Genomic DNA, 23,883 nt, shown 5'->3' with positions numbered 1-23,883 from the left:
TTAGAACTTTAGAAATGTTTTATTAGATGCAGTTTATCTATACATATATCAGTACAATAGATAACATGTACAATTAAAATAGTCCACCTAATCTCAATATCTATTGATACCTCATTCTCAACTTCTTTACCTCGTCTATTTAACCCTATCTTACGTCACCCCACCCATACATAGCCTCCCTGTCCAACGTTTACTACGATGTATCGACATGACTGAAGAAGCCTCCTTTCCTCCCCTAAAGAGTGGGGTTAGATGGCGCAGTCTTCTTCAAAACGATCGGGACAAATTCATCGGATGCCTCAGAGGCTGAAGCATTCCAACCAACAGTGTACAAGCCCTTGATGTTAGTTGGTTGCCTGTACCAAAGAGACAGCATTTGTCCATTCTCCTGAGCCATGAAAAACTGTCCGTAGAGCATAAAGGCCGAAATGTAGTCACTTGTGTCGATCGTGTCATTGACTATCTTGACACTTCGGGAAGAGATCGATGGACCAGGCGCAACGAGTGTCCCGTTGGACCAATCAGGGCGAGCATGGCCAGAGAGCGCAGTGGTGTTGGGAGAAACCTGACATTTGCCGTCATCGAGTACCGTGACTGTGTATGTTAGCACTTTGCATTGAATTTGGAGAATAGATGGACTTGCATTGGATTGGCGATGCTTGAGAGCTGTTGAAGGCGCCGAAATCACCAATGTATAACTCGTCTGTTGAAAGATTAGCAATGATTGTAGTTGTCAGCTAAGATGAGTCCTACCTCCAGCAGAAAAGAGTTGGTGGCCATCAACTCCAGGGCCATAGGCATAAAGAGAGACTGGTTCCGAGTTGACAGCTGCAGCTACAGAAGTAGCGAAAGCTGAAAAGACGACCTTGAAAAGAGTTGAAGAACGCATAGCTGCGATAGCGGTTGTGAAAAACGAATGTAGAAAGAATAGATGCTAGATCTGGTGCGGAATGAAATCGAACGGGGGGTACAGCAACTAATATACCAAGAATCAATAAGCTTCGACGTTATCGGGTACACCGTTGGACGCGTAGTTGTTGGTCCAACATTCCGGTGAAAGTGCAAAGCTTACGCACTTCCCGCGCCTCCCTTTTACGGGCCCTATCAATGCAACTGTTTTTTTCACCTGGCATGTAGCTATAACATCGTGGTATACAGCTATATCATTTCTGGTATATAGTGATAGAGTACGTAACGTTGAGATAAAATCGGGATGTGGGCAGTAGCGGGAATACCGAGCATTATAGTTTACAGTACATACTCAGGGGTTATAAATCAAGTCCATAATCGGTAAAGAAGTGCATAATACTCGAATGATAATTGGTTTGTAAAACCCTGGTTATATGGTTCGTGTTATACTTGCAAGGGTGGCCTTGTACAGATAGACTCTATAGTTTCAGTTTTATCTTATTTTTAAGGTGACGTTGACTGCCGATACAGTGGGGCATGACAAACTATATCGGCATTGGTATCAATTATTATCGTATAGGAGGTTCAGTGTGTAGGAAATTCTAGTATTTAAGAATAGCAAAGGAAGTTGGGAAAACTAATTCTCACTTCCAATCATCCTCATTCGTTTATCTCTCATTCATTCGTTCAGCTTTCTTCTCTTTTAAATTCCTTACAACCTCACATTCCTTGGGAAACAATCCATTTCGCAGTTATGAAGCTGTATCATCCACTCTTAGCCTCCCTTGGACTTCGCCAGGCTCAGGCCCATCCTTCGTCCCTTCTCAATCGCCGCGCAGCTTGCGATGGAAACACTCCTTCTACTCGATCAACTTGGTGTGATTACTCAGTCGACACTGATTATTACACCGAGGTGGTTGATACCGGTGTGACCCGCGAGTATTGGCTCGAGCTGACAGACGTTACCGTTGCTCCTGATGGTGTTTCACGCTCAGCAATGGCTGTCAACGGTACGATCCCGGGCCCTACGCTCTTTGCAGATTGGGGTGATACTGTCACGGTCCATGTGACCAATCATTTGAGCACATCCCTCAATGGCACGAGCATGCACTGGCACGGTATTCGTCAGAACTTCACCAACCAATACGATGGTGTTTCTTCCATCACCCAATGCCCTTCAGCAGTTGGGGAAACCGTCACATACACCTGGAAGGCTACCCAGTATGGCTCATCATGGTACCATTCTCATTGGGCTCTTCAGGCCTATCAGGGTATCTTTGGTGGTATCATCATCAACGGTCCCGCTACTGCAGACTACGATGTAGATCTAGGCATGGTCTTCTTGAACGATTGGGATCATCAGACTGTGGACGAGTTGTACGAAACAGCCCAGACTGAGGGACCCCCTTCACTCAACAACGGACTTATCAACGGCACCAACGTGTTTGGCGAAGACGGCAGCTCTTCCCAGACTGGGTCTCGTTTCAATGTGTCGTTCGAGGCTGGAACATCGTACCGTATGAGATTGGTTGGTGCTGCAATCGACACGCATTGGAAGTTTTCTATCGACAACCACACCATGACAGTCATCGCGGCTGACTTAGTACCGGTTGAGCCCTACGAGACAACGGTTTTGGACATCACCATGGGTGAGTACAGTTGTTGGTTCTGCAAAGATATCATTTTTCACTAACACTAGTCAGGTCAACGATACGATATCATTGTCACCGCTGACCAAGCGGACGTTGCTGATAATTTCTGGATGCGTGCTATCCCTCAATCGGCCTGCTCTGAGAACGACTCTACGGATAACATCAAGGGCGTTGTCTACTATGGCGACAGCCCTGGTACACCTTCTACAACAGGCTACGAGTACATAGACATCTGCGAGGACGAAACAGACAACCTAGTGCCCTACGTCTCCAAGACAGTCGATGCGGCCGATTGGAGTGATCTTGAGACAGCTTCCGTTGGAAAGAACTCTGCTGGTCTATTCAAGTGGATGCTCAACAGCACCAGTATGCTCATGGACTGGAGGAACCCGACTCTAGCGCAGGTTATGAACGGCACGACTGATTTCGCATCGGAGAGTGCAGTCATTGAATTGAGCGAGCCAAACCAGTGGGTTTACTTTGTTATCGAAACTGCCCTGGGAGTTCCACACCCTATTCACCTTCACGGTCACGACTATTTCATTCTGGCTCAAGGTACGGGTAGCTACTCGTCCAACGTCACTCTCAACACGAGCAACCCACCTCGCCGCGACACGGCTATACTGCCTGGAAACGGATATCTCGTCATGGCATGGGAGACGGACAACCCTGGTACGTGGCTATGCCATTGCCACATCGGTAAGTTCTATGATGAGCCACGAAATGGAATACACTTGCTAACTATTCTCTAGGCTGGCATGCTTCTGAGGGCTTTGCTCTACAGTTTGTCGAGCGTGCAAGCGAGATCCCCGATATCACAACGTCGAGCTATGTTTCCGATGTTTGCGATGCTTGGACTGCTTTCCAGGGCGAGTACTCGATTGAGCAGGAGGATTCAGGCATTTAGATGACTTTGTAGCAATATTCCGTTTTGTTGTTTTTCTTTTAGCTCATATCTAGGCATTATCAGTTACGTTAGCGTTCTTGATATCACTGTAATAATATGCACTGTTGTTCCATTATCTGCTCCGTCTGAGCCATCCATGTCCGGGATGTTATTCGCCTTTGGCGTCGTAATGTCATCGTGTTACCCAAAGCCAAGCTGCTCATATGTCCTATTGTTTCCATGACCTTTCGATGAGCTTGACCAATGCAATCGACCGTCATTATAGGTCTTATTCATAGCGAAGCTTGTACATACGACCATACCCACTGGAAAATACGGGATCCCGTCCGCTCTCCCATAGTCAAGCCAGTGAGGGGCGGATCAGTAGTTGGGTCGGTGACGACCAGCGAATCCCCGCTGTTGTATGTTTTTTTGCCCTTGCAGTAGAATAGGTTGTAAGGATGGAACGTAGTTTTTATTATAAGGGGATAGCAGAAACAAGGTACGAATTGGCGATGTTATGAATTATTTGGTGGGGTTGTTCTCCAAGTTGAATAGCTTCAATCGTGTAGCTCTGTCAAAGGGTAAGCTCTTAGAGTAACCTTTTACTCACAAAGGACCAAAGTAATACGTTCTAAACATGTCACTTTTTTTTCTTTTAATACCAAGACACGACCACCTTTGTTGACTGTTGAGCTTCAAGACTGGATACTAAGCCTTGTCGGATAATTTGCTTAGCTTGGGCTGATCCCTGTCTCTTTGGAGAGGCGGTGCGACACCAATGGAATCAGTGAAGCATATAAACCGCGTGGCAAAGTCATTATCTAAACGGATGGTGCATGTATCTAAGCTTGAATTTATCCCGTAATCACAATTGACGAGTTAAATGAGCATTCTCATAGGTTGAAAGTCCGGTTCCTATCAAGTAAAGATCACCAACGCTCCTCTCAGCTTACTCAGAGCTAGTACAACACTGGTGGTGTCAAGTGTCAACCCCTCCAACTCTCAAGTACAAATACACATCTGTTTGGAACCATTTCCTTCACTTATTTCACGTCTTTTATTATCTCATATAATCATCATTCTCTTAAATGCAGTAAACAATCTACTATCACAAGATGAGCAAAACATCACAGCAAATTATCAAACTCTTGGTTTCAATTACCCTATTGTCAATTGTTTTTGGGACAATTCTCCCAGCCAAGCTTCTGCGCCTTTTGCCAGTTATATCATCCATAGTCAGCCTACAATTCGCCTACGATGAATACTTTTTCCTGTCCTGCTGGACAAAACGCCAGTATCGAGAACAGGCCAATGAGCTGCTACCGCTATGGTTCACCAACTGGGCACCAGCAGGAACCAAAATTATATTCGGAAGCTTCACATTGAGTTTATCGAGTGGACTGGCGAATACCGTCACTATAACGCGGGGTACGGGGGATTACATTGCCGCCCTGTCTTACATGGCTGGAACTCTGTTTGCGGCCAGCCATCTGCTTGTCTTTGGACCGACTGCAATCAAATTGCTTGCCAAGATCCGACGCAACGATGATGATGCTAAAAGCACGGAGTCATTAGAGATTTGGTTGAAGATGCATGCCACTAGGTCTCTCGTGGTGGACTTGCCGGCCGTTGTCTGCTTTACCATCGGTTTACTCAACACAATGGGGAGCGTTGTATAAGACTTTCAAGCGAGAGAAATAGATGTTCTGAGATTGGGCTAAGGACTACTGGTAAAGCTAAATACAGATGAGTTGTCAAGATTTGATGGCCCTCATCTTGTGCTGTTGACACCAGGCGCCGCCCTTTCACTTTGCTGGTAGTAGAGGAGCGACTAGATGATGAGGATGCCAATACCGAAAAATGATATGTGTGGAATTGGCGGGGCAGTTCCTGTAGTTGAATTGAATAGGTTATTAATTATTGTCAGCGTTAATACTCCTTTAAGGCTACGGATCCTGACCATTCCTGCTGCTATTAGGTCCCAATGGCCCTAGGTTTGGAGAGTATTGAATGCCGCCTGCTGCTGTATGGCGAATTTATTAAAGCACACTAAAGGGATTAAAATTCCGAAAAAGGCAATTCATGAGACTTCAATCAAATTTGGGATATAGTTTGGTAACATCGAGTATATTGAATGATAGACTATCGAGAAAACCAAATAGAGGAAGGAGAAAAGAATGGTGGTTGTGCTGACTATCGATCCTTCACACCAGTTTCGAATCTAGGTCAAACTTGACCTATCCCTGCACCTCCACATTTAGACAAAGGATGCTACCAAAATCGTATAGTAGCCTGATCCCGCTGGCGTCGTTGCTATCATCAAGCCATTCAAGCCATTGCTTGAGTGAAAGGCCAGTAACTCAGCTGCAGCCAATGTGAACACCAATAGAATTGGTGCCAGGAGCAGCAAAATTGGTGCGCGCACCACAGCCACGAAAGGTGGACTTGTTTCCGTTGCATCCTGCTTTGTTCCAGGCCTGGATCTTGGCGTCGTTGAGGTTTGACACAATAAGGCAGGCGGTGTTGACGGCTTGAACACACGGCGAATTGCTGCTGAGGCTACCGTCGTAGATAACTCTGCAGTTTGTGCACTGGGGCGAGAAACAGGCTTCAACCTTGGCAGAGGAGCGTTTGTGGAGGGGAAGGGCCGCGTGCTTGGCCTTGACAGCCTGGGTCATGTCTTGAGATTTGTAGAATCCAGAGTCATCACTGCGGATGTAGACAACGGTGTCAATGTCTTGGACAGATCTCTCTGGGGTTGGGCCAGAAGGGGTGGCCACTGCGCTATGCGCAAGGAAAGACAGAACAACAAAGCAGGTGTTCTTGAGAGAAGGCATTGTAGTATGTGTAAGGTTGAATGGTAAAGTTGATGCAATAGTAGTGAAGATGATACTGGGCAGTTGTACCATAGCAGAGAGAACTGAATATAGATAAATAAATAGGGGATAGGACATTCATACTATTCCTCCATTTGTTTATCTTTTACTAGCTTATCATACTTATTTGAATAAAAAATCTTCCATGAGTTAGATTATACTATCATACCACCAATATGGCTTGTACAACTGCAAAATAGCGGGGAAGTGAGACATGAAGGAATATCTTGAGACACTACATGAGGTATTGACTGCAGGCTGAAAGTTGTGAGTTGTCATAGAAGCCTGGTAGCTGAGAAGCCGGAATGACTTGCTGATCCCACATGGCCTACTCTGTACTTTGACCCACCATGGTGTAGATCTCTCAGCCGCTCATGTCTTCAGTATGCAAACATCCCGCAGCCCGAACGTGTCTCGGCTCTTTAGACCGAGTGCCAAGGCGGGGAAGTCTTTCCTGCTTCAATCTAGACTCTGCTGTATATGCGTGGCTTGAAATATTGATAACAGCCTGCGTATCAGAACCAATGGACTGAACCCCAGCCTGATTGTCCGGTAACACAGCTTTTGTAATTTCGTTTCATCCGGTTGGTCACCGTGAAGACTCTTCTCCCCTCAGTTAACCACTCTGTATGAACACAATGCAGTACATTGACAAAAGGCCCGAAACCTGAGACAAAACGCAGTATACTGTTATTGATCATCTGCAGAAGGTTGACTAATAAGTTCCAGAACCCGTCAGAACGGGGCACGGCATGCCTAGTGCCTCCATTGGAGAGAAAGTGAGTCGCATCTTGACTGCGATATCTTAACTTCCACTTCCCTGGGTAGGTCTTTCTGCAAGGAGACATTCTTCCGACTGGCAGTAAGGCATGATGAAGATTTGTATTTGATAGGCTGCGTCATCCCTGTCAGTGACCATAACAACCAAGTGATTCTTCACTTGCTGCAGCCACTCCTCAAGTTCTCGGTCTTTCCCGCGAGTATCAAATGACATTGCCCTGAGAGGGTGACCCTCCCGGATGTCGCTTCGCAACAACTGTAATGTATCTTGACTGGGCCCATACAGCCAGCGCGGCTCGTATACTGCACGAAGCCCTTTGAGGCCTAGGCCATCCCAGGACCGAAGTCCGTACATGTATACGTCCCGATCTGACAAATCAGGCTCTGCGCGGAGTTGGTTGAGGACGGTGTGATATTCGTCTATCTCTGGATCATTCAAAACTACCTTGCGGCAAGTTTTACAAAGCGTCGCCTCCCTCCAGGGTGATGCTTTGAACTCATCAGGATCGTCAATAGAGTCTACGAAACTCCAGACAGTTATGTCTTTCCGAAGCATATCGAAGCTATAGCCGACCTGTAGTACGAAGCTAGTCTCGTAGTATCCAAATATTCCTTCAAGATCTTCGGTAGTAAACTTAAATCCCCTGTATAAATCGACAAAAAGGTCCCTCTCAGCAGCGCTTGCACCACGCAGACGGGGATGAGTGGTCTGGGCGAGAAAGTCGAGGGTTTCAAGAAACACATCGATATTTACCATGTTATAGTCCACTGGAAATTCCAAGCCTCGATCCATCAAGCCTCGAAAAGCGTAGACATGGTCGTGAAAGTCAGTGCAGTCGGAGTCTTGAAACATCTTCAATAACATAGGAAGCTGTTTCTGCCGTCCTTTGGCACGTGTGGCGGAGTAGAAAGCCAGTACGTTTGCGCATTGGCGATGTAGCTGGTCATAGCTGTGGGATTCGTAGAAGCACGATTTTGGTTCGTCTTGCTCCTCTGTGGGACAGTCTGCCTGTAGAGAAGGGTCTGGGGCAGGCGCTGTGTGGTTATGCAATGTGGCATAATCGACTAAACCGTCCATGATTGCGAAAAAGACAGTAATGCTGATAGAAGCCTGGCCGCAATACAAAACAACCTTCCCAGGCAGCATGATCTCTTGTTTTACCCATCGACGTGTCCATATCGTAGCCCCGCACGCTTCAAAAAGTGAGGAGCATTCTACCGGTGAAAGCTGACAGCACACAGGCTGGGCCTCTGCCGCTCTGATAGTTACTGTATCAGCTGGGAAACTTGAGTCTAGATGCTTGATAGCACGCTCCAAGGCGGGTGAGGTCTGACCAAGCCAGGCTATGACCAATTTCGCGTCGCTAAAGATTTGACTCATGAGCCGGACCTGGGCGTTACGTTCGTCGATATCGGACTGGTTGATGCATATGGAGTCAATCCACAAGTTCGTGAGATGTTGACGTTGGGCTTCTCTCAAGAAGCTGTAGACATTTGGCCGTACTGGAAGCGGCACGCCGTTGATGATTATTTCTTCTGTTGGCGGGTCGGTACCCCAAGTGTACGAAAGACAAGTCCACCCTCGCTCAGTCGCATCTGCGTAGTTCACAAGAGAGCAACAGATGGATTGAGAGATATCGCCAGATTCAACTTGAAGAACGCGAATGGGAAAGTCTTTGGGATCCAGAGGTTTATAGGGAAATGCCTCATTCTTAATAGTTGTCGTCATGGCTTGTTGTATTGTGACACAAAAAAAAAAAAGGCAATTAGCTATCTAGATAGGTATGGTAGAGCAAGGTGTGAGGTTAAGAAACGCGTGTTTTAATATCGCGTTTAGGCGGGGATTATCTAGTGCTTACAGCCCAGCCTTTTGTAATAGACCTCAGAAGGTGGGCAGGGTCTGGGTAAGGTAACTGGGCTATGCATGTATCCGATGATTTTCCAGAGCCCTTATTACAACTGAAGAATTTCCTTGCAAAGCACTGGTAAATCCCCGTCCCTTGAACTGCGCCGGGGGATATCTTGGAATTTCGTTCTTAATCGCTCTCATCAACATGGAATGTTCTCTTAAGGAATTCATAAGGCGCTTAAAGCTCCCTTACAATTTACGTAGAACATCAAGTCCTCCTATCCAACTTGGCTAACAGCTGATGAGCCGCTCAGCAGCATTTATTCGATCTAGGGTGTTACTAGTACAACGGACATTTTGAAAAGCATCAAGCTTGGCTATTATCTTGTCCCGACCTTTATGACCCAGAGTACCTCGGTCTCTTACTCAGTGATGTAGGAAACGTAGTACTTCCTCGCCGGGATCTTGACGAAGCCATAGTATCACCCGTCGAGAAGGTGATACGCTGAACCTGTCCCGACTCACTTCCCAGAATCAACGTTGATCCGGACATGGCTGATAAGCCGGGCCGATACTTCGAAGGGATCCACAACATCTTTTTGTCACCTTTCAGGATCCATGTTGTATCGCAACTGATGCCATAGCCCAAGCGTCGCATTCGTATCTCATGCTTTCCTTCCTTTACATCCACAAGGGATAAGCTGAAAACTCCAACGTTGGTTTTGAGGTCTACACCATTGCTGTCGAAAGACAAGTCCGAGATCCTTAACTTAAACTCCTCGGAGTGAATACGAAGGCGTGTAGGGACGTGTAAAACTTCCAAGGTACCACTAAAGAAACTTTTATTATGACTCACGGCAACCCACTGATTATTCGGAGACATGGCGATAGAGTTTGGGTGCTTTCCATCCATGGAACGAAAGTATTTACGTTCCCATGAAGGCAAATACCAGAAATCGATTGCGCTGTAAATCTCAATAGATACGAGCATCTGGCGACAAGCTGAAAGTGTAATTGAGGCCACACCGTGACTGCTGGCTTTGAACGAACGGTTGTCGCTATAGTCTGTGCCTATGTTCCAGGTCCTGATAGTTCCGTCCTGTGAACCTGATATAAGCAGGTCACTTTCTGGCAGAAATACCAGTGAGGTCACGGACCTCGTGTGGCCAATGAAGGTGTGTAAGCGAGCACCTGTCTGGAAGTTCCAGACAATCACGGCGCAGTCATCTGATGCTGAGCCTAGACGTTTGTCATCCAAGAATAGTATTGAAGTGATAGTATCAGTATGACCGACAAGTGTATGCTTGCAGGACAGCGTTTCCATATCCCATATCTTGATGTTACGGTCCCAACACCCTGACGCTCCCCATTGGATGTCTGTCGACAAGGCCACACTCGAGATGCGATTTGTATGACTAGGTCGTTCTTTTGCATGTGAATCATTTGTGATGTCCCAGATCTCGATATTGTCCGATTCTGATATGAGCCGAGATCCATTAGTTGACAATGCTAAAGTGATAAAATAACGCTGGTTACTGTTCAGAGTATGCGTGTGTCGGCCGGAGGAAACGTCCCATACCCAAAACTCTGCTTGATCCCCACACTCAGCCGCAATTCGTGTACCGTCCCCCGAAATAGCGATGTTTCCAATGGAGTGGTGAGCGGTCCAGATTTTCACTTTAAAATCGGTCGAGGTAAAATCTCGGACACATATTTCCCCGGAAAAGGAGCCGGACACAAACAACTGAGTTTTCACTGCACAGGAGATCGAGGATATAATGCCAGTGTGGTCCTGAAAGGTTCGTTCAACGGTCCATGTTGTTGTGTTCCAAATAGTAACGGTTCCACATTCTGCCGAGCCCGAGACCAACCGTTTACTATCCGCTGCAAAGCTTACATCTTTAACATTGTAATCCGCAATAGGACAGGTTTGTATCAAAGCTCCAGTCTTAACTTCCCATATTTTAATAACTGGGCCATGTGTTCCGCATGCTAACCACTTGGTGTCCGGCGAGAAAGTTAATGATTGAAAGTAGCAATTGTCGCTGCTAGGCATAGTTCTCAGAATTTCTTTCGCAGGTTCCCATACTTGGATAGCAAAATTGTCATAGGAATATACCGAAGACAGGTAATCCTGGCCTTCTCTGAATACAATAGAGTAAACAGGATGGCCTGCGTTATGATGCTCCTCGATGCAGAGCCCTGTCGTTGATTTCCAGACTTTTATAGTTCCATCGTAAGAGCCTGAGGCGATCAAGAGGTCATCGGGTGAAAACGCCAAGGCTGTGATTCCATGCTTGTGTCCCTCGAGGACTTGAACACAGGATCCCCATTCCTCTTCTATGACAGGATTTCTCGTAAGCCAGCTTGGTCCCTGAGTTAGAAATCTTTTTCGAACGACACTGTTGACAGGACTAAACAGGAGGGCCGATGTGTATATTTGTAGCGGGTCGGCTTCAATGGCATTCCCAAAAGAGAGTGCTACGCGATGAGCGTCTTCAATTAGCTCAAGTAAACCTTTCACGTCTGTGTCAGACTAGACAATCCGGTGTTAGTTAAATCGAGTGAACACCTTCCGTACACAAGGAGAAAGATCTCACCAGAATAGACACAAGATTGTGTAGTGACAGTATGCCTTCCGACATGCTGCGTAATTGGCCCAGAGTTTGTAACCAGTGCAACAGATGTTCATGTAGAAATATTTCAATTTCGACATCAATATGTTGTCTCTCTTCTTTTCTGCCACCACAATGTTTCAAATGAGCAACCCAGTAAGTACACGCGTACCCTAGTGACTCCAGGCGATCACCATCTGGGAAGTTCCAGTTGATCTCACTTTCAGGGTTGATGAAGTGTTCCATAGCCCCTTTCACTGTTTTCCATGAAGCCTGGAACATCTTATTGTGCTGCTCTAGAATACCGTCTGGCATGATTTCCTCATGTGCCTTGTTCATGATAAATTCCCTGGCGGATTGATGGACGAAGACGACAGTCGTAGTACCATTGCGAAGTGTTAAAAACGAGCAGCATGATAACACTGTTTGTGTTAAAGCTGCAGTGTTGTTCTGGAATTCAGAAAGAGAGTTGACAGCAACGGCGAGTTCCTTCAAGTTAAGAGGACGATAGGAAGCCGAGACGACCGCCAATATCTCCTTACACTGCGATGCAGATTTCGAAGCAGCAATTTTGTCCATCATTCGCTTATACATCTCGTCCAAACCCTGTGGAAATTGTTCCAGAGTCCCAAGAGCCTGTGTTGCTGTGCAGTCGTTGAGTTCCTGGCAAACCATTGCAACCCAAAGGAACGTGTTGCCCGACTTTTGTTTCAATTTGTGCTTTATTGTATCACGAAGATCATCACCACAGGTGTCCCACCACAGCATGTCCGTCAATCTGGCTTCTATAAGGTTTTTGACAGCTCCGGAGGTCAGATGTTCGTTCGACTCAAGATCGATCGTGAGTCCCTTCTCTGAGTTGACGATTCCGCGCAACTTGTTCTCAATTGCGGGATCCTTCCGACTTGAGACAAGCCACTTGATGCCGAGTTGGGAGTTCGTTTCGACAAGGAACTTTAATAGCTCTGTTTGGTTCCCCTCACACTCATCAAGTGCATCAATGACAAACACTGTCTGGTTCATCAGGGGATCTTTCAAGATCGCAAAGAGTATACTGCGGACTGTTTGCCATAAATTGGTCCCTTCAAACATCTTGTCTCCGATCAGGTCAAACTCCTTCCTCACGTATGACAACGCTGTTGCACCAAGGGGGTGGTAACGGACCAGTCCATATATCAGTCCTCGCAGCACTGATGTCGCATTGTGCGCGGTCGGTACACCAGCTTGGCAGAAGAAGTATGACAAGTGATTGTGATTATTGCGTGCCAGGCTTTCAATTATGGCACATATCAGCATTGTCTTCCCTTTACCAGCATCGCCCTTGATCCACAGAAAGCATTCCTCTCCATCACGCCACCTTGTGAAGTTGTCGTTGGTCAAGATCCAGTCAGAGGCGCCAGGAAGAAGACCCCCTTTCGTATCAATGATTTGCTGTTTATCACGTAATGGGTCTGTCTCATACAGAGCTCCGATACAGTCCCTATCCTTGGTGTCTTGATGCAGGTAGTTGTTATTGCCAATATGAACTCTGGAAGAGTCACTGGCGTTCACAGTATGGGCGGAGTTAGCTGACATTGTGGGGTTGCCAGGTATCGTAGATGTATTTGTAGCCTCCGACACGATAGGAGTGTCAATTTGTCAAACACTGTTGTTGCATAGGAATGGTATCCAAAAGGTGAAGAAACAAGGCGATGGGCTGAGATCGGTACTGGGTAAACTCCTTCATACACCAAGGGTTACTATTTGTCGACAACATAAATCCCATGGTGAGATTGTGAAATCATCGTTGCAATGTAGCCGCTTAGAGAAAATATTGGTTGCCTAATTTGCGAACAAAAGATGGCTCCGGCCACAGCGGCATGGTCAAGTGACGCCAGCCCTTGGAATCCCTGTAATTCTTGATTCAGGCGGCACTCGTGCTATCGGAGGACTGACCAGTTGTTAGTAGAGCTGGGGCTGAATGCAGTCAGCTGAGGGGATAACAAGGTTGGCCAAGGGTTGATTGGCCTCCAGGGTACATGGTAGCAGGGATATCAGATCTGATGTGTTGTACTTGACGTGGGTATCTCGCTTGCTACAGCTGGCCTATGAAACAACTGGGTCACTACTCTGTACTTAACGGCCATTGGGCCTCAACCGCCCTGGTATTTCAAGTAATGCATGCATAGCCCTGGAATCACAGCGCGGGCCTTCCGATTTTTCAACACAGCCAACCGGCGGAATAATCCATGTTATTCCCCGGCCTTGTTCTTAACAATGGGACGTTTGTGGTGTGATTTGCCAACATTATGCACAGTTGGGTCATAAAAATGCAAAGTGCAGCGACTTTATGGGATCACAGTCAGCCACGAAAACACGGCTGGGCGGCCTGGGCCTAGGCATGCAATTATCCTTGGAACGTGTCACCTATCTATTCGCATCTCTCTTCGAACAGGCATTGCCCCGTATTTTGTCTCATTGATAATTCTATGCGAAGTTTGACATTAAAATTACGCAGCCTAATCTTCCCAGATGCCTCTGGCCCCATAAACATTCCCAACCTGAAGACGTGACTGATTCGTAGCCGATACTGTTCTCATGGAGTTTTTGGTCCGATCATTGAGAAGAGTATCGCGTTGAAGAAACTTTTCTGAAAAGACATTGCCGACTAGGAATTTTGCTGATCCCTCTAGATTGACAAATTCTGCTGAGTTATGCCCCTCGATCATGTTCAACTTTCTTTGTACTGCGTCTTCCATAACAGGGTCGACCCCGCTAGCGGCGTCCTCTAATGCTTCGAGGCTTGATTTGTCGTCAATCATCTGAATCTCTCGCTCGACTAATTGCCTTTGTGCTGATTCTGCGGGAAACAGCTTTTCCAGTTCATCAATCCATGAACAAATCTGATCGATTGTCCTTTCGAGGCTTTTCGCATCGTAGAGCGCCCATTTGGTCTTCTTGATTATGCTCGTAGTCTTTTGTCTTTGGCGAGCAATATCCTTTGAGTGTTTATGCAATCGTCGAAACATGGGGTTCATGTTGCTTTCCCCAAATACCTCTAGCTCCTGCTGATCGGCTCGATCCGCATATCGGCTAGATTTCTTTTGTGCACCCTCAAAGCAACTTGCGATGTCTTCCAAGATTTCCCTTGCAATATTCACCTCTTTATCATCTGATGTGGTACAAGAGAAACGAGGTTCGTTATTGATGGAGATGGCCTCCCCCCACCTCCCCAGGCGTGTCTTTGCAAGGTCTAGTTTGAGCTGGTATCTCTGAAAGTCCTCTCCGAAACGGCGACCGAGTTGGATGTACTCAAAAGTTTCAACACAATTATTGAAGATGGCTGCAACACTCAAGGCCCCGGAAACGATGCCGAATATTTCGGCCATTATAAAGAAAGTATTATTTCAACTATTTACAGTAAATGAAGATTCTGCTCGTCCATGGCCCGACTTAGCCAACGTATTTAAACATCGCCCTTAGCGGCAAAGTAAGACAAAAACTCGCCGCCGACGTGTCAGGCGATGGGGCATTGCGGATCTTCAATCCACATTGTTACTTTCTCCAACAAATCATCCAGGTAAGTGACAAAAAAGAACGGTGAGCTCGGTACCATGTAACATGACTTCAACACGTATAAATTGCAATTATTTTCCCGATTTGTTACCCACCTGTCTTGTCATTCTACCAGCGTAGCCGAGAGCTCTCGAGATCTAGTTGCCACGCTCGGTTCTTTTCGTTTTGATGGTATGGATTGTCCGTAGACGAGTGCTACCCTACAAGTGTCACACGACCGAGCGCTTTCTCAGCCCGAGGGCTGTGTTTTTTGAGGGACAGGTCTTAGAAGTATCACCCACCCACTGTGGCGATGCAATCGACGGTACGAATGCAGGGATGGTTACCCGCTATCTAGTGTGACAGATCCGCCAATCCAGGTTATCAGCTCAAAGCCCGCTCAATCAAATGCTAAATAAGCTTCAACATCGAGGCTAAAGATCATCAGGAATATTACAATCTAGCTGTTGTATAGACACTAAGTAAATAGACATATTCACGATTCATCTAACGATCAACAGTTTATTGCGGCGTTGAAACCTCGAAAACGTAGGTCTAGCGGTTACTACATGTGTGCTCGCAAGAGTTCACCAAAGAGAACCACCAAATTGATCACCAACCCTGAGTTTAGACTCTCCTCTTAATCTTGCGCCTTGGACACCATTACTTGCTATTGGAATATTTGTGCTTCCATGTCTAAGAGCCTCTTCACTGTAGTATTGCCCGACACTGGTTCGTGCAGTTTGGTCCGCATCGAGTGCGACGAGTCTATTGTTAGAATCAGACACCTGTGTTTTGTGTTCTTCTTGGTACGAAGTTCCCCCCGCTACTGGTTTTGTGGCGTTGGCAAGGTCTACTCGGATCGATGGTGTACCATCTGTATCAGACGGTCTCCCTGTGTCCCCCAGTTGTTGGATGGGAGTGTTGGGGACTCTACTACGAAGAACAAGGCACTGGCTCTCAGTCGGGTAGTGGAGTTGAGCCTGCACTCGACGCTTGATGTCGAGTACAGTGTCACTTTGCTGGTAGGTCACCGAGCCTAAGGGCGAGTAGATATCGTCATCTGCAATTGTTAATCTTAAACACTTAGGACGTGCTATTCGTCACTAACCAGAGTACAGATAGATGGTGAGGCTAGTCTCTTGAGCCGTTGAGGCGCCCGGTTGAACAGTTTGTGTGGCCATGTCGGAAGGAAATGGCGATTTGGAGATTGTTGTGTTTACTACTCATGTACTAATTTACGGAGAATTCTGGCAATAAATAATCTTCGTTCTTACAAGGTGGCTAAGACGTTGCTTGCAACTAAAACATACTTCGATGGCCGGGTAAGAGAGCTGACTTGGAGGGTAAGGACACCGGTGCCACAATGTGATGAGGCTTACATATTGCAGCATTGCCCTCATGTACTCCAAGAGAGTACATGCGACGGCTTACTTTGCAGTTCAGCTACATTCAGCATGCCCTTTGGCGCTTAGTGTGATACTTTACATCATGCAGCCTTATTTCTACTTTGAAAACGGGCGACGGGATGCTACCAAGATGCCACGTCACTGCCTTATGTACGTACCAAGTCAGCAACTCAGTTTCCAGTGTTGGAGGTGGAAGAGAAATGCAATGTAATTGGTGTCAATCTTGATCGATCTGAAAAGACCGGGCATAGTTGTAGGGCATGGTTGTATGTAGTAAACGGGTTACTGCATTGCTTGACTTTGCGCGGGGACGCCAGATAAGCTGCTCAGTTAAACAAAGCGGCGCACCGTTTCCCCTCATTTAGTTAAAGAATTCAAGGATCGTTAAATCCTCTTTGGTATGCTCTATTTTGGGATTTCTAGCTGCTGATGACAACTTTCTGTATAACTTTCTAATTATTCTTAAGTCCCCTGTTCATATACGATCTTGCCTCCAACAATTGTGTACTTTGGTAGAAGAGCAGAGAGACTTTTCGCCTGTGCAATAAGGGGGTCATGCGACCAGATAGTCAGGTCAGCAAGAAAGTTTGGGAGAATGCAGCCCCGATACTCGTCCTCCTTTGTCAGTTTTGCTGCATTCTTGGTGTGCAGATCAATGGCTTCCTGGACAGAAATTGCATGTTCCGGGCCCAGGACACCCAGGACAGTCTGACGCGTGGTGAGACCCCAGACTGAGTGCATTGCGCCGTAGCTACCAACCGGATAATCCGAACCGGCAGAAACTTGTGCACCATCATCTATCCACTGGCGAACAGGAAAAAGGTGGCTCTCTCGTTCTTTTCCTAAATACTCGCTTTGAATACCAGCGGCATCATGTAACAAAGGATGTTGGACCGTGACTGGGATTCCAAGCCGCACAGCACGAGCCCGTTGCTCAGCGGTTGCAAGACCTCCATGCTCCATGACTAGGGACCCAGGAGGCAGTTCCGGGTACATCCGTAGTAATCGCTCATATACATCGAGAAGAACTCGGACGGCTCGATCTCCAACTGCATGAGTACCAATTCTCCAGCCTCGTCGGAGAACCACTCCCATTGCTTCAACAAGAACGTCAGGATCCCAGGTCAAGGTACCGCAAAAGTCAGTAGGACCGCAGCAGCCATGATCTGGTCGGGCGGCGTAGGGATCCTCGGTGGCGCTGGCCTCGATTCCACCATCAATGCCAAACTTGACTCCCCAGACTCGTAGCCACATATCCGAGTCGAGGCTCCGCCATTGTTCAATCTCATCCATAAGACGCTCAACCTCGGCGACAGAGGTCATACCAAGCGCCGCAATTAGTACACGCATTCGCACATGTAGTTTCTCTTGGTCGCGGGCTACCTTGAGCATCTTCATCTGGTTCGCGAATACAGCGCAATCACGAACGCAGCCAATTCCTGTCGCGGCGTACGACTTTGAAGCAGCTTCAATACCAGCCACAGACTCTTGGAGGCTAGGGTGTGGCGATATCTCGAAAATGGGTGCGAGTGCATTATCCTGCAACAGCCCGTTGAGGCTTCCATCTTTGTTGCGGCTAATAACACCGCCTTCTGGCGACTCTGACTCGGTTGTAATGCCAGCTAACTTTAGCACAACAGAATTCGCAACCATATTGTGACCGCCGCGCTTAACAAGGATGGGATGCGCTGTGGACACACCATCAAGCTCTTGCAGTGTCGGGAACCGCTGTTCCCTAAGATTGTACTCTTGCCAGTTTGCTGTAGTTGTGATCCATTCACCAGCAGGAGTATTGGCCGCACGAGAACGCAGCATATCGAGCATGGTAGGTATGTCCTGGGCCAAATGAACAGGAACATCGAACTGGCTCATTGCAGCAAACATAAGATGGGTATGGGTATCGTCGAAGGAAGGCAGTATGGTACTCCCAGGCTCGTCGATGACGCGAGTATGTGGCCCAACGTATGCGTCTAAGCCATGGTAGTCTGTTGAAACTGCTATAATACGGTCCCCATTGATGGCAATGGCATTGTAAGTCTCGGTTGTTTTGGTCTGCGTGTGAATGGTGCTTGCCCGAAGTAAAAGCGACGCATGGGATAACGACGACATAGTTACAGGTAGGGTACAATTAAAAATTCGTGTAGCCTGTTTGCTATATGGCACGAAATAGGGAGAAGAAACGGTAAGGGCTAGATAAGTTCACAACAACCTGAGTCGGCGGTAAGGCTTAGATAAATTCACAATAACCTGGTAGGATATTTCGATTCTATGTATTGACTTTGTGAGTCGGCTGTTCGGCCTCGCGTCTTTGTGGCCAGTGCCGAATGTCGGTGTCGGCTTGGAACTATGACCGATAGAACTTAGATGCACTTGAAACTTAGCTTATGGAACCTAGGTTCCTTTTGGGATCCGAGCTGGGGCTGTATAAGTGGGGGAAGTTCGGGCTTAGCTTCGGGTCCCAGATCGTTACACCAGAGATTCCGGGCTCGTCTCATAGATGCCGTTGCAAATGCCGACGGAACCGTTCACGTCACCATATTCTTTATCCGATAGAATTAAGCTGGTGCATTACCCGACAGCGTCGAACCACTAAAAGCAGAGACCCTTCACTTGTTCATGGGTAAACGGCATCTTCTTGTTGAGTTGCTATCATATGATCAATTGCAACTTGCTTCGTGTTGAGTCCGTGTGGTGAACATATGCTTGTACTGTACTATTATGTATCTGAAAGGCTAAGACTACGGGTCTGCAGCGATTGGTAAAATCAACCCCTATACTAAAGATCTACCTAGCGAGCTCCAGCGACAGTCAGACCGACAACGGCGACAACGGCAATGACTCCAAACCCAGTGCTGCGTACAGCAGAGTTCTCAGCAACGTTGCTAGGTGTAGAGATGCTGGAGGTAGTCTCTGTGGCGGTGCTTGTGGCTGTATCTGCGACAGAGTTGGTCGCCTTGGCAGTTGCAGTAGCAATCTCTGTGGCAGAAGCGGTAGCCCAAGCATAAGAAGAGCATAGTCCACTAGGAATAGCGTAGGATTCGAGTTGCTCCTGAACTTGGGGAACATCCTTGCAAGCGTCGTAAACGCTAGAGAGATCATCCTTGAACTCGGAGATCCAGTTCTCCATAGACTTGGCGTAGGAGGTGTAGGCGGCAGCCATGGATCCAGTGACAGCAGGAATAACGCAGGAGTCGGCGACATCTTCGAAATCAGTCTGCTTGGCGAGGAAGCTCGCAAGGGTCATGTCTGCAGTTGGCATGTCGCTCATGACATCAACGAGGCCGCTGGCTGCTGAGGTGCATTCGTCGACATCACGCTGTTCAACCTTGGCGCCGTTGGCGGACGCAGCAATGGCCGCAGCAACGATGGAAAACTGAACGATATGCATTGTGATATTTGAGAATTTGGAATGGGTTTAAAAGAGTGTAGAGAAAGAGAATGTTGAGTTGGTAAAGAGTGATAACTGACAGGCAACGAAAGCTATGAATGATGTCGGAATTAATGTCTTATATACTGCATCTTTTCTAGAAACCGTTCATGCTGAAATGAAGTTGACTAATGAGAGCGAAACCGCACACGCTGTCGGTCCGTTGCAGATGCCTGTTGAACATCAAAGCTGAAGTTAGTGCGATCCACAAGGAACCTTCTGTCGGTATCTAATAGGATGGTTAGTCCCAAAGATCTTCCTGACCCATCGGCACTGACCAGTTGTTTCGGCAGTTACCGAATGTGGTCAAGAATATTCATTTGAGAAGAAACTTTAATCACAGTGTTTGACTAATGGCATCGTTTTGTAATGAGTCTCTAGCCTTGATTAGGAATGACGGAACCTGAACTGAGCTTTGACAGAAGCTAGAAGCAAGACATTAGTCTAGTTTGCGCCGTCAAAAAACCGCGCCCTACATCTGATAAGAAGTACATTAATGCAGGGGTTATAGACACTACCTCGAGCAATTATACTACCCTAGACCGCACTGATATCAAGAATGATAATAAGGCTATCTGCGGTTTATTTTCCGGTCACTTGAAAGCTACTGTCTTGATGCACTCTCATTTGCTACTGAGGTACTACTTCAGAGGGATATAGAGCGTATCCGTTGTCAAACTGCAGCAAGATTACGATGTCCCATGTCACATGGTGTGACTAAGTTAAAGTCTATAGACCCAATGAGTCTCACTGATTGCAAAAACAGTACGACTATTAATATAATTTATTACCTTGTCTAATGTACTCCCTTGAGCAAAAAACATCTAGGTTTAGGCATCTCTGCATGAATGATGGGTATATGCGGGAGGCCGGCCGCATTAACGCCACGCTGCAGCGCTGGCAGCCTAATGTCATAAGATATGTTGCAATGACATGATAAAAGTTGGAAGAAAAGCAGCTCATTTTCTAACCTCCTACTATTATCAACTTCAGTACTAATTCAAGATACTCGCCCCAATAACTTAACAGAATTCATACTAGGCTGTGTTAATAGTCCACCTTGTCTCTGAAACTGATCAGCGCTCAACGAATGCAGTCTCGTCATGAACCAGGAACCACTCCCCAAAGTGCCTCAGGATGAGGGCGATGAAGGCAGTCGCTCGGTTATATATATCGAATACGAAAGTCAAATCAAACGACTAGTTCGAGACCTCTTCGATCTCCCCGCCGATTCTCCTTCAATCTACTTGGACGCATCAGGCATCGGAAACAACATATTGGACGATCTTCACCTGTTCATTCCGCCTACCAATACGTTATACCTTGTTGACTTGATACGACTTGGCGATGCCGCATTCTCAACCGTTGGTAACGGTGAGATGTCTCTTCGTCTAGTCCTTGAGTCAAAGAGCATTCCAAAAGTTGGGTTCGATATTCGCGACGTGTCTCGACTCTTATTTCGTCAGTACAACATAGCACTCGCTGGTATCTATGATATCCAACTTATGGAGCTCGCAAGTAGAACGAAGGGACAATCCATGAAGTTTCTCGCCGGATTGGCGAAATGCATCGACCGAGATATTTCCAATTCCAACGATCGAAAGATTCGTTGGCTCAACCCGGCTCAACCAAGCAACTTGTACGTCCACAACACTGTGGGTCATGCACCGAAGTGGGTTATGAGACGAGTAGAGATGTTCCCTGTCTTATGGTCATTTTACAAACAAAAGCTGGATAGACCGAAAAAGGCAATGTGGCTTCATCTCGCGCGACAAGAATCGGAACAAAGGGTGCACGAGTCGAAGAGGAATGCTGGAAGTTATCCAGAGAGGCAGAGTTGGGGGCCAGAGGTTTTCTGGGATGGCGAGCAGAGGAAAGCTGCTATTGACGCGTGGAACGATGGAAAGCTATTGGACAAAAGCCTAGGAGGAATTGAATTTTGTGACGACTAATGGGATCTCTTGGTCAAAGTGCAACCGAGTTCTAGAGTAGTATTTCCAAAACTAAAGATACTAGTGATTAGACTACTCATGCAGTCCTAAAACAGATGGTACGATTGAATCGATTTAATTGCATCACGAATGATTTGAGAAATCATTTGCGATAGCTTCGGTACATCTTGTGCCTAATTAATAGCCGGCGCCAAGAGTTAAGCTTATAATAGCGCAATACGCTAGCATAATAACACTATAGGGATATTCATACTGAAATAGAAGGTGATAAGGACTGAAGTAGAAGGTGATAAGGTATATACAAGGTTTTAGCTGTAATTGCAAGGATTGGCATACGAGGTTTAGGACGGAGATGTATACTATAACGGCAAATAGGAGTGTCAATCCCTCGTGTCAATAAAATCGAGTAAAGTAAAATATGCGGTTAGTAGTATATAAAAACACAATCAAGCCACTATCAATTTCGGTCCTGCACAGCCTTCTTTCCCTCAACTTGCCAATATGAAGTTTCTCTTAATCAGCCTAGCTGCTATTGCCGCCGCTCTCCCCACGGACAAGGGCATTATACCCGGCAAATTTGTCGTAGCGCTCAAGCCTACGGACGATCTTGATCTCCACGCTCGATGGGTATCCGATATCAACAGAGAGTCTTTGTCCCGTCGCGGCGTTGAGTCCGTTGGAATTGACAAGACCTTTAGTTTCCCTGGTTTCAAGGGTTACTCGGGGTCTTTCGATGAGGAGACTATCAAGATCATCAAGGCTAATTCCACTGTAAGTACATACCCTGATAAAGACATGGTTCCAGGGATTAACCAAGACTTAGGTCCTGCGCGTGGAGCCAGAGCAAGAATACACTGTCGCTGCGCAAGTTACACAGCAAAGCCCCCCATGGGGTCTTTCGGCTATTTCCAACGCCAAACCACCATCTTCAAAAGCCTCTTATACTTACGACTCGACTGCGGGTGAGGGAGTTTTCGCTTATGTGCTGGACAGCGGCATTTACCTTGAGCACCAAGAATTCCAAGGTCGCGCCGTCTTTGGCGCGGACACGTCGGGCGTTGCCAGCCAGAAGCAGCACGGTACTCTCGTCGCTGCCATCGTCAACGGTGCCACGTACGGAGTTGCTAAAAAGGCTACTGTTGTCGATGTTCAGGTTTTGGGTGACAGCGCAGGTACCACTAGCGGTGTTATCGACGGTGTGGCCTGGACGGTCAACGATATCGTGGCCAAGAAGCGTGCTGGAAAGGCCGTCATTAACATGAGTTTGTCGGGAGGGTCCTCTGAAATCATGAACGATGCGGTGCAGAAGGCTATCGATGCTGGTGTTCCAGTTGTCGCAGCCGCAGGAAATATGAACGACAATGCGGCAAATTGGAGTCCCGGGAATAACCCCAATGTCATCACCGTTGCTGCCAGTAACAAGAATTATCAGCGATGGCAGCATTCTAATTGGGGACCTGCGTGTGATATTTTCGCACCGGGCCAAGAGATTTTGTCTGCTTGGCCTACCTCTTCTACCGGGTCGCGAACCGCAGATGGCACGTCGGAGGCTGCTCCCCATGTTGCAGGTGTTATTGCTTATCTTCTTGCTTTGGAAGGTCCGCGTACGCCTGCTATGATCTGGGCAAGAGTTAAGGAATTGGCGATCAAGGATAAGATTACGGATAGCAAGGGTGTTCCCAACCTTTTCTTGTACAACGGAATTGGCAAGTGAGCTGTATGTATTCGAGGTTACCATCTTGGTAGCACTCGTACAAACGAATAGAAGTGTGCTATCAACTATATACTAGACAAGGTGATGGAAAGAGCAGTACATATCCATTAAATACTAATAAAAGCTTATCCCTGCTTTCGGGCTGATTCACTAATGGGGGACGTGTTCGCAGCACTTCCGCTACTAATATACAACAACTTCTGACTATCGGTAAAACGTACCTAACGAATCCTCTCTAGGTCTCGAACATGTAGTCTCGTCGTCATCATCGGTTGAA

General features: G+C 46.9%; 12 protein-coding genes across 12 annotated transcripts, besides 1 other annotated feature; 4 read left to right on the top strand and 8 right to left on the bottom strand.

Annotated features, from left to right (window-relative positions):
* Positions 1 to 235: 235 nt before the first annotated feature.
* On the bottom strand, positions 236 to 889 carry FPSE_00717 (uncharacterized protein; the record flags this gene model as incomplete). Its single annotated transcript, XM_009253837.1, has 3 exons — positions 236 to 594; positions 689 to 703; positions 754 to 889. 3 exons carry the CDS (start codon positions 887 to 889, stop codon positions 236 to 238), a joined length of 510 nt encoding a protein of 169 aa, XP_009252112.1.
* A 774-nt stretch (positions 890 to 1,663) lies between these two features.
* FPSE_00718 (uncharacterized protein) lies at positions 1,664 to 3,468 on the top strand (the record flags this gene model as incomplete). The annotated part of the gene is made up of 3 exons (XM_009253838.1): positions 1,664 to 2,558; positions 2,613 to 3,260; positions 3,314 to 3,468. 3 exons carry the CDS (start codon positions 1,664 to 1,666, stop codon positions 3,466 to 3,468), a joined length of 1,698 nt encoding a protein of 565 aa, XP_009252113.1.
* A 286-nt stretch (positions 3,469 to 3,754) lies between these two features.
* Positions 3,755 to 3,880: a repeat region.
* Positions 3,881 to 4,565: 685 nt separating this feature from the next.
* Positions 4,566 to 5,129, top strand: FPSE_00719 (uncharacterized protein; the record flags this gene model as incomplete). The annotated part of the gene is made up of 1 exon (XM_009253839.1): positions 4,566 to 5,129. One exon carries the CDS (start codon positions 4,566 to 4,568, stop codon positions 5,127 to 5,129), a length of 564 nt encoding a protein of 187 aa, XP_009252114.1.
* A 681-nt stretch (positions 5,130 to 5,810) lies between these two features.
* On the bottom strand, positions 5,811 to 6,287 carry FPSE_00720 (uncharacterized protein; the record flags this gene model as incomplete). Its single annotated transcript, XM_009253840.1, has 1 exon — positions 5,811 to 6,287. The coding sequence occupies one exon, from the start codon at positions 6,285 to 6,287 to the stop codon at positions 5,811 to 5,813; it is 477 nt and encodes a 158-aa protein (XP_009252115.1).
* Positions 6,288 to 7,131: 844 nt separating this feature from the next.
* FPSE_00721 (uncharacterized protein) lies at positions 7,132 to 8,835 on the bottom strand (the record flags this gene model as incomplete). Its single annotated transcript, XM_009253841.1, has 1 exon — positions 7,132 to 8,835. The coding sequence occupies one exon, from the start codon at positions 8,833 to 8,835 to the stop codon at positions 7,132 to 7,134; it is 1,704 nt and encodes a 567-aa protein (XP_009252116.1).
* A 517-nt stretch (positions 8,836 to 9,352) lies between these two features.
* FPSE_00722 (uncharacterized protein) lies at positions 9,353 to 13,145 on the bottom strand (the record flags this gene model as incomplete). The annotated part of the gene is made up of 2 exons (XM_009253842.1): positions 9,353 to 11,491; positions 11,556 to 13,145. The coding sequence occupies 2 exons, from the start codon at positions 13,143 to 13,145 to the stop codon at positions 9,353 to 9,355; spliced, it is 3,729 nt and encodes a 1,242-aa protein (XP_009252117.1).
* Positions 13,146 to 14,068: 923 nt separating this feature from the next.
* HETs lies at positions 14,069 to 14,938 on the bottom strand (the record flags this gene model as incomplete). Its single annotated transcript, XM_009253843.1, has 1 exon — positions 14,069 to 14,938. One exon carries the CDS (start codon positions 14,936 to 14,938, stop codon positions 14,069 to 14,071), a length of 870 nt encoding a protein of 289 aa, XP_009252118.1.
* A 753-nt stretch (positions 14,939 to 15,691) lies between these two features.
* On the bottom strand, positions 15,692 to 16,288 carry FPSE_00724 (uncharacterized protein; the record flags this gene model as incomplete). The annotated part of the gene is made up of 2 exons (XM_009253844.1): positions 15,692 to 16,167; positions 16,216 to 16,288. 2 exons carry the CDS (start codon positions 16,286 to 16,288, stop codon positions 15,692 to 15,694), a joined length of 549 nt encoding a protein of 182 aa, XP_009252119.1.
* Positions 16,289 to 16,975: 687 nt separating this feature from the next.
* On the bottom strand, positions 16,976 to 18,622 carry FPSE_00725 (uncharacterized protein; the record flags this gene model as incomplete). Its single annotated transcript, XM_009253845.1, has 1 exon — positions 16,976 to 18,622. The coding sequence occupies one exon, from the start codon at positions 18,620 to 18,622 to the stop codon at positions 16,976 to 16,978; it is 1,647 nt and encodes a 548-aa protein (XP_009252120.1).
* A 679-nt stretch (positions 18,623 to 19,301) lies between these two features.
* On the bottom strand, positions 19,302 to 19,901 carry FPSE_00726 (uncharacterized protein; the record flags this gene model as incomplete). The annotated part of the gene is made up of 1 exon (XM_009253846.1): positions 19,302 to 19,901. One exon carries the CDS (start codon positions 19,899 to 19,901, stop codon positions 19,302 to 19,304), a length of 600 nt encoding a protein of 199 aa, XP_009252121.1.
* Positions 19,902 to 21,043: 1,142 nt separating this feature from the next.
* On the top strand, positions 21,044 to 21,892 carry FPSE_00727 (uncharacterized protein; the record flags this gene model as incomplete). The annotated part of the gene is made up of 1 exon (XM_009253847.1): positions 21,044 to 21,892. The coding sequence occupies one exon, from the start codon at positions 21,044 to 21,046 to the stop codon at positions 21,890 to 21,892; it is 849 nt and encodes a 282-aa protein (XP_009252122.1).
* Positions 21,893 to 22,393: 501 nt separating this feature from the next.
* FPSE_00728 (uncharacterized protein) lies at positions 22,394 to 23,606 on the top strand (the record flags this gene model as incomplete). The annotated part of the gene is made up of 2 exons (XM_009253848.1): positions 22,394 to 22,663; positions 22,716 to 23,606. The coding sequence occupies 2 exons, from the start codon at positions 22,394 to 22,396 to the stop codon at positions 23,604 to 23,606; spliced, it is 1,161 nt and encodes a 386-aa protein (XP_009252123.1).
* Between the last annotated feature and the right edge of the window lie 277 nt (positions 23,607 to 23,883).

The sequence above is a fragment of the Fusarium pseudograminearum genome, chromosome 1 (assembly GCF_000303195.2).
Source record: "Fusarium pseudograminearum CS3096 chromosome 1, whole genome shotgun sequence".
Classification (NCBI taxonomy): Eukaryota; Fungi; Ascomycota; class Sordariomycetes; order Hypocreales; family Nectriaceae; genus Fusarium; species Fusarium pseudograminearum.
The sequence above is the reverse complement of the archived record's forward strand: the minus strand, read 5'-3'. Positions and strand labels throughout refer to the sequence as shown.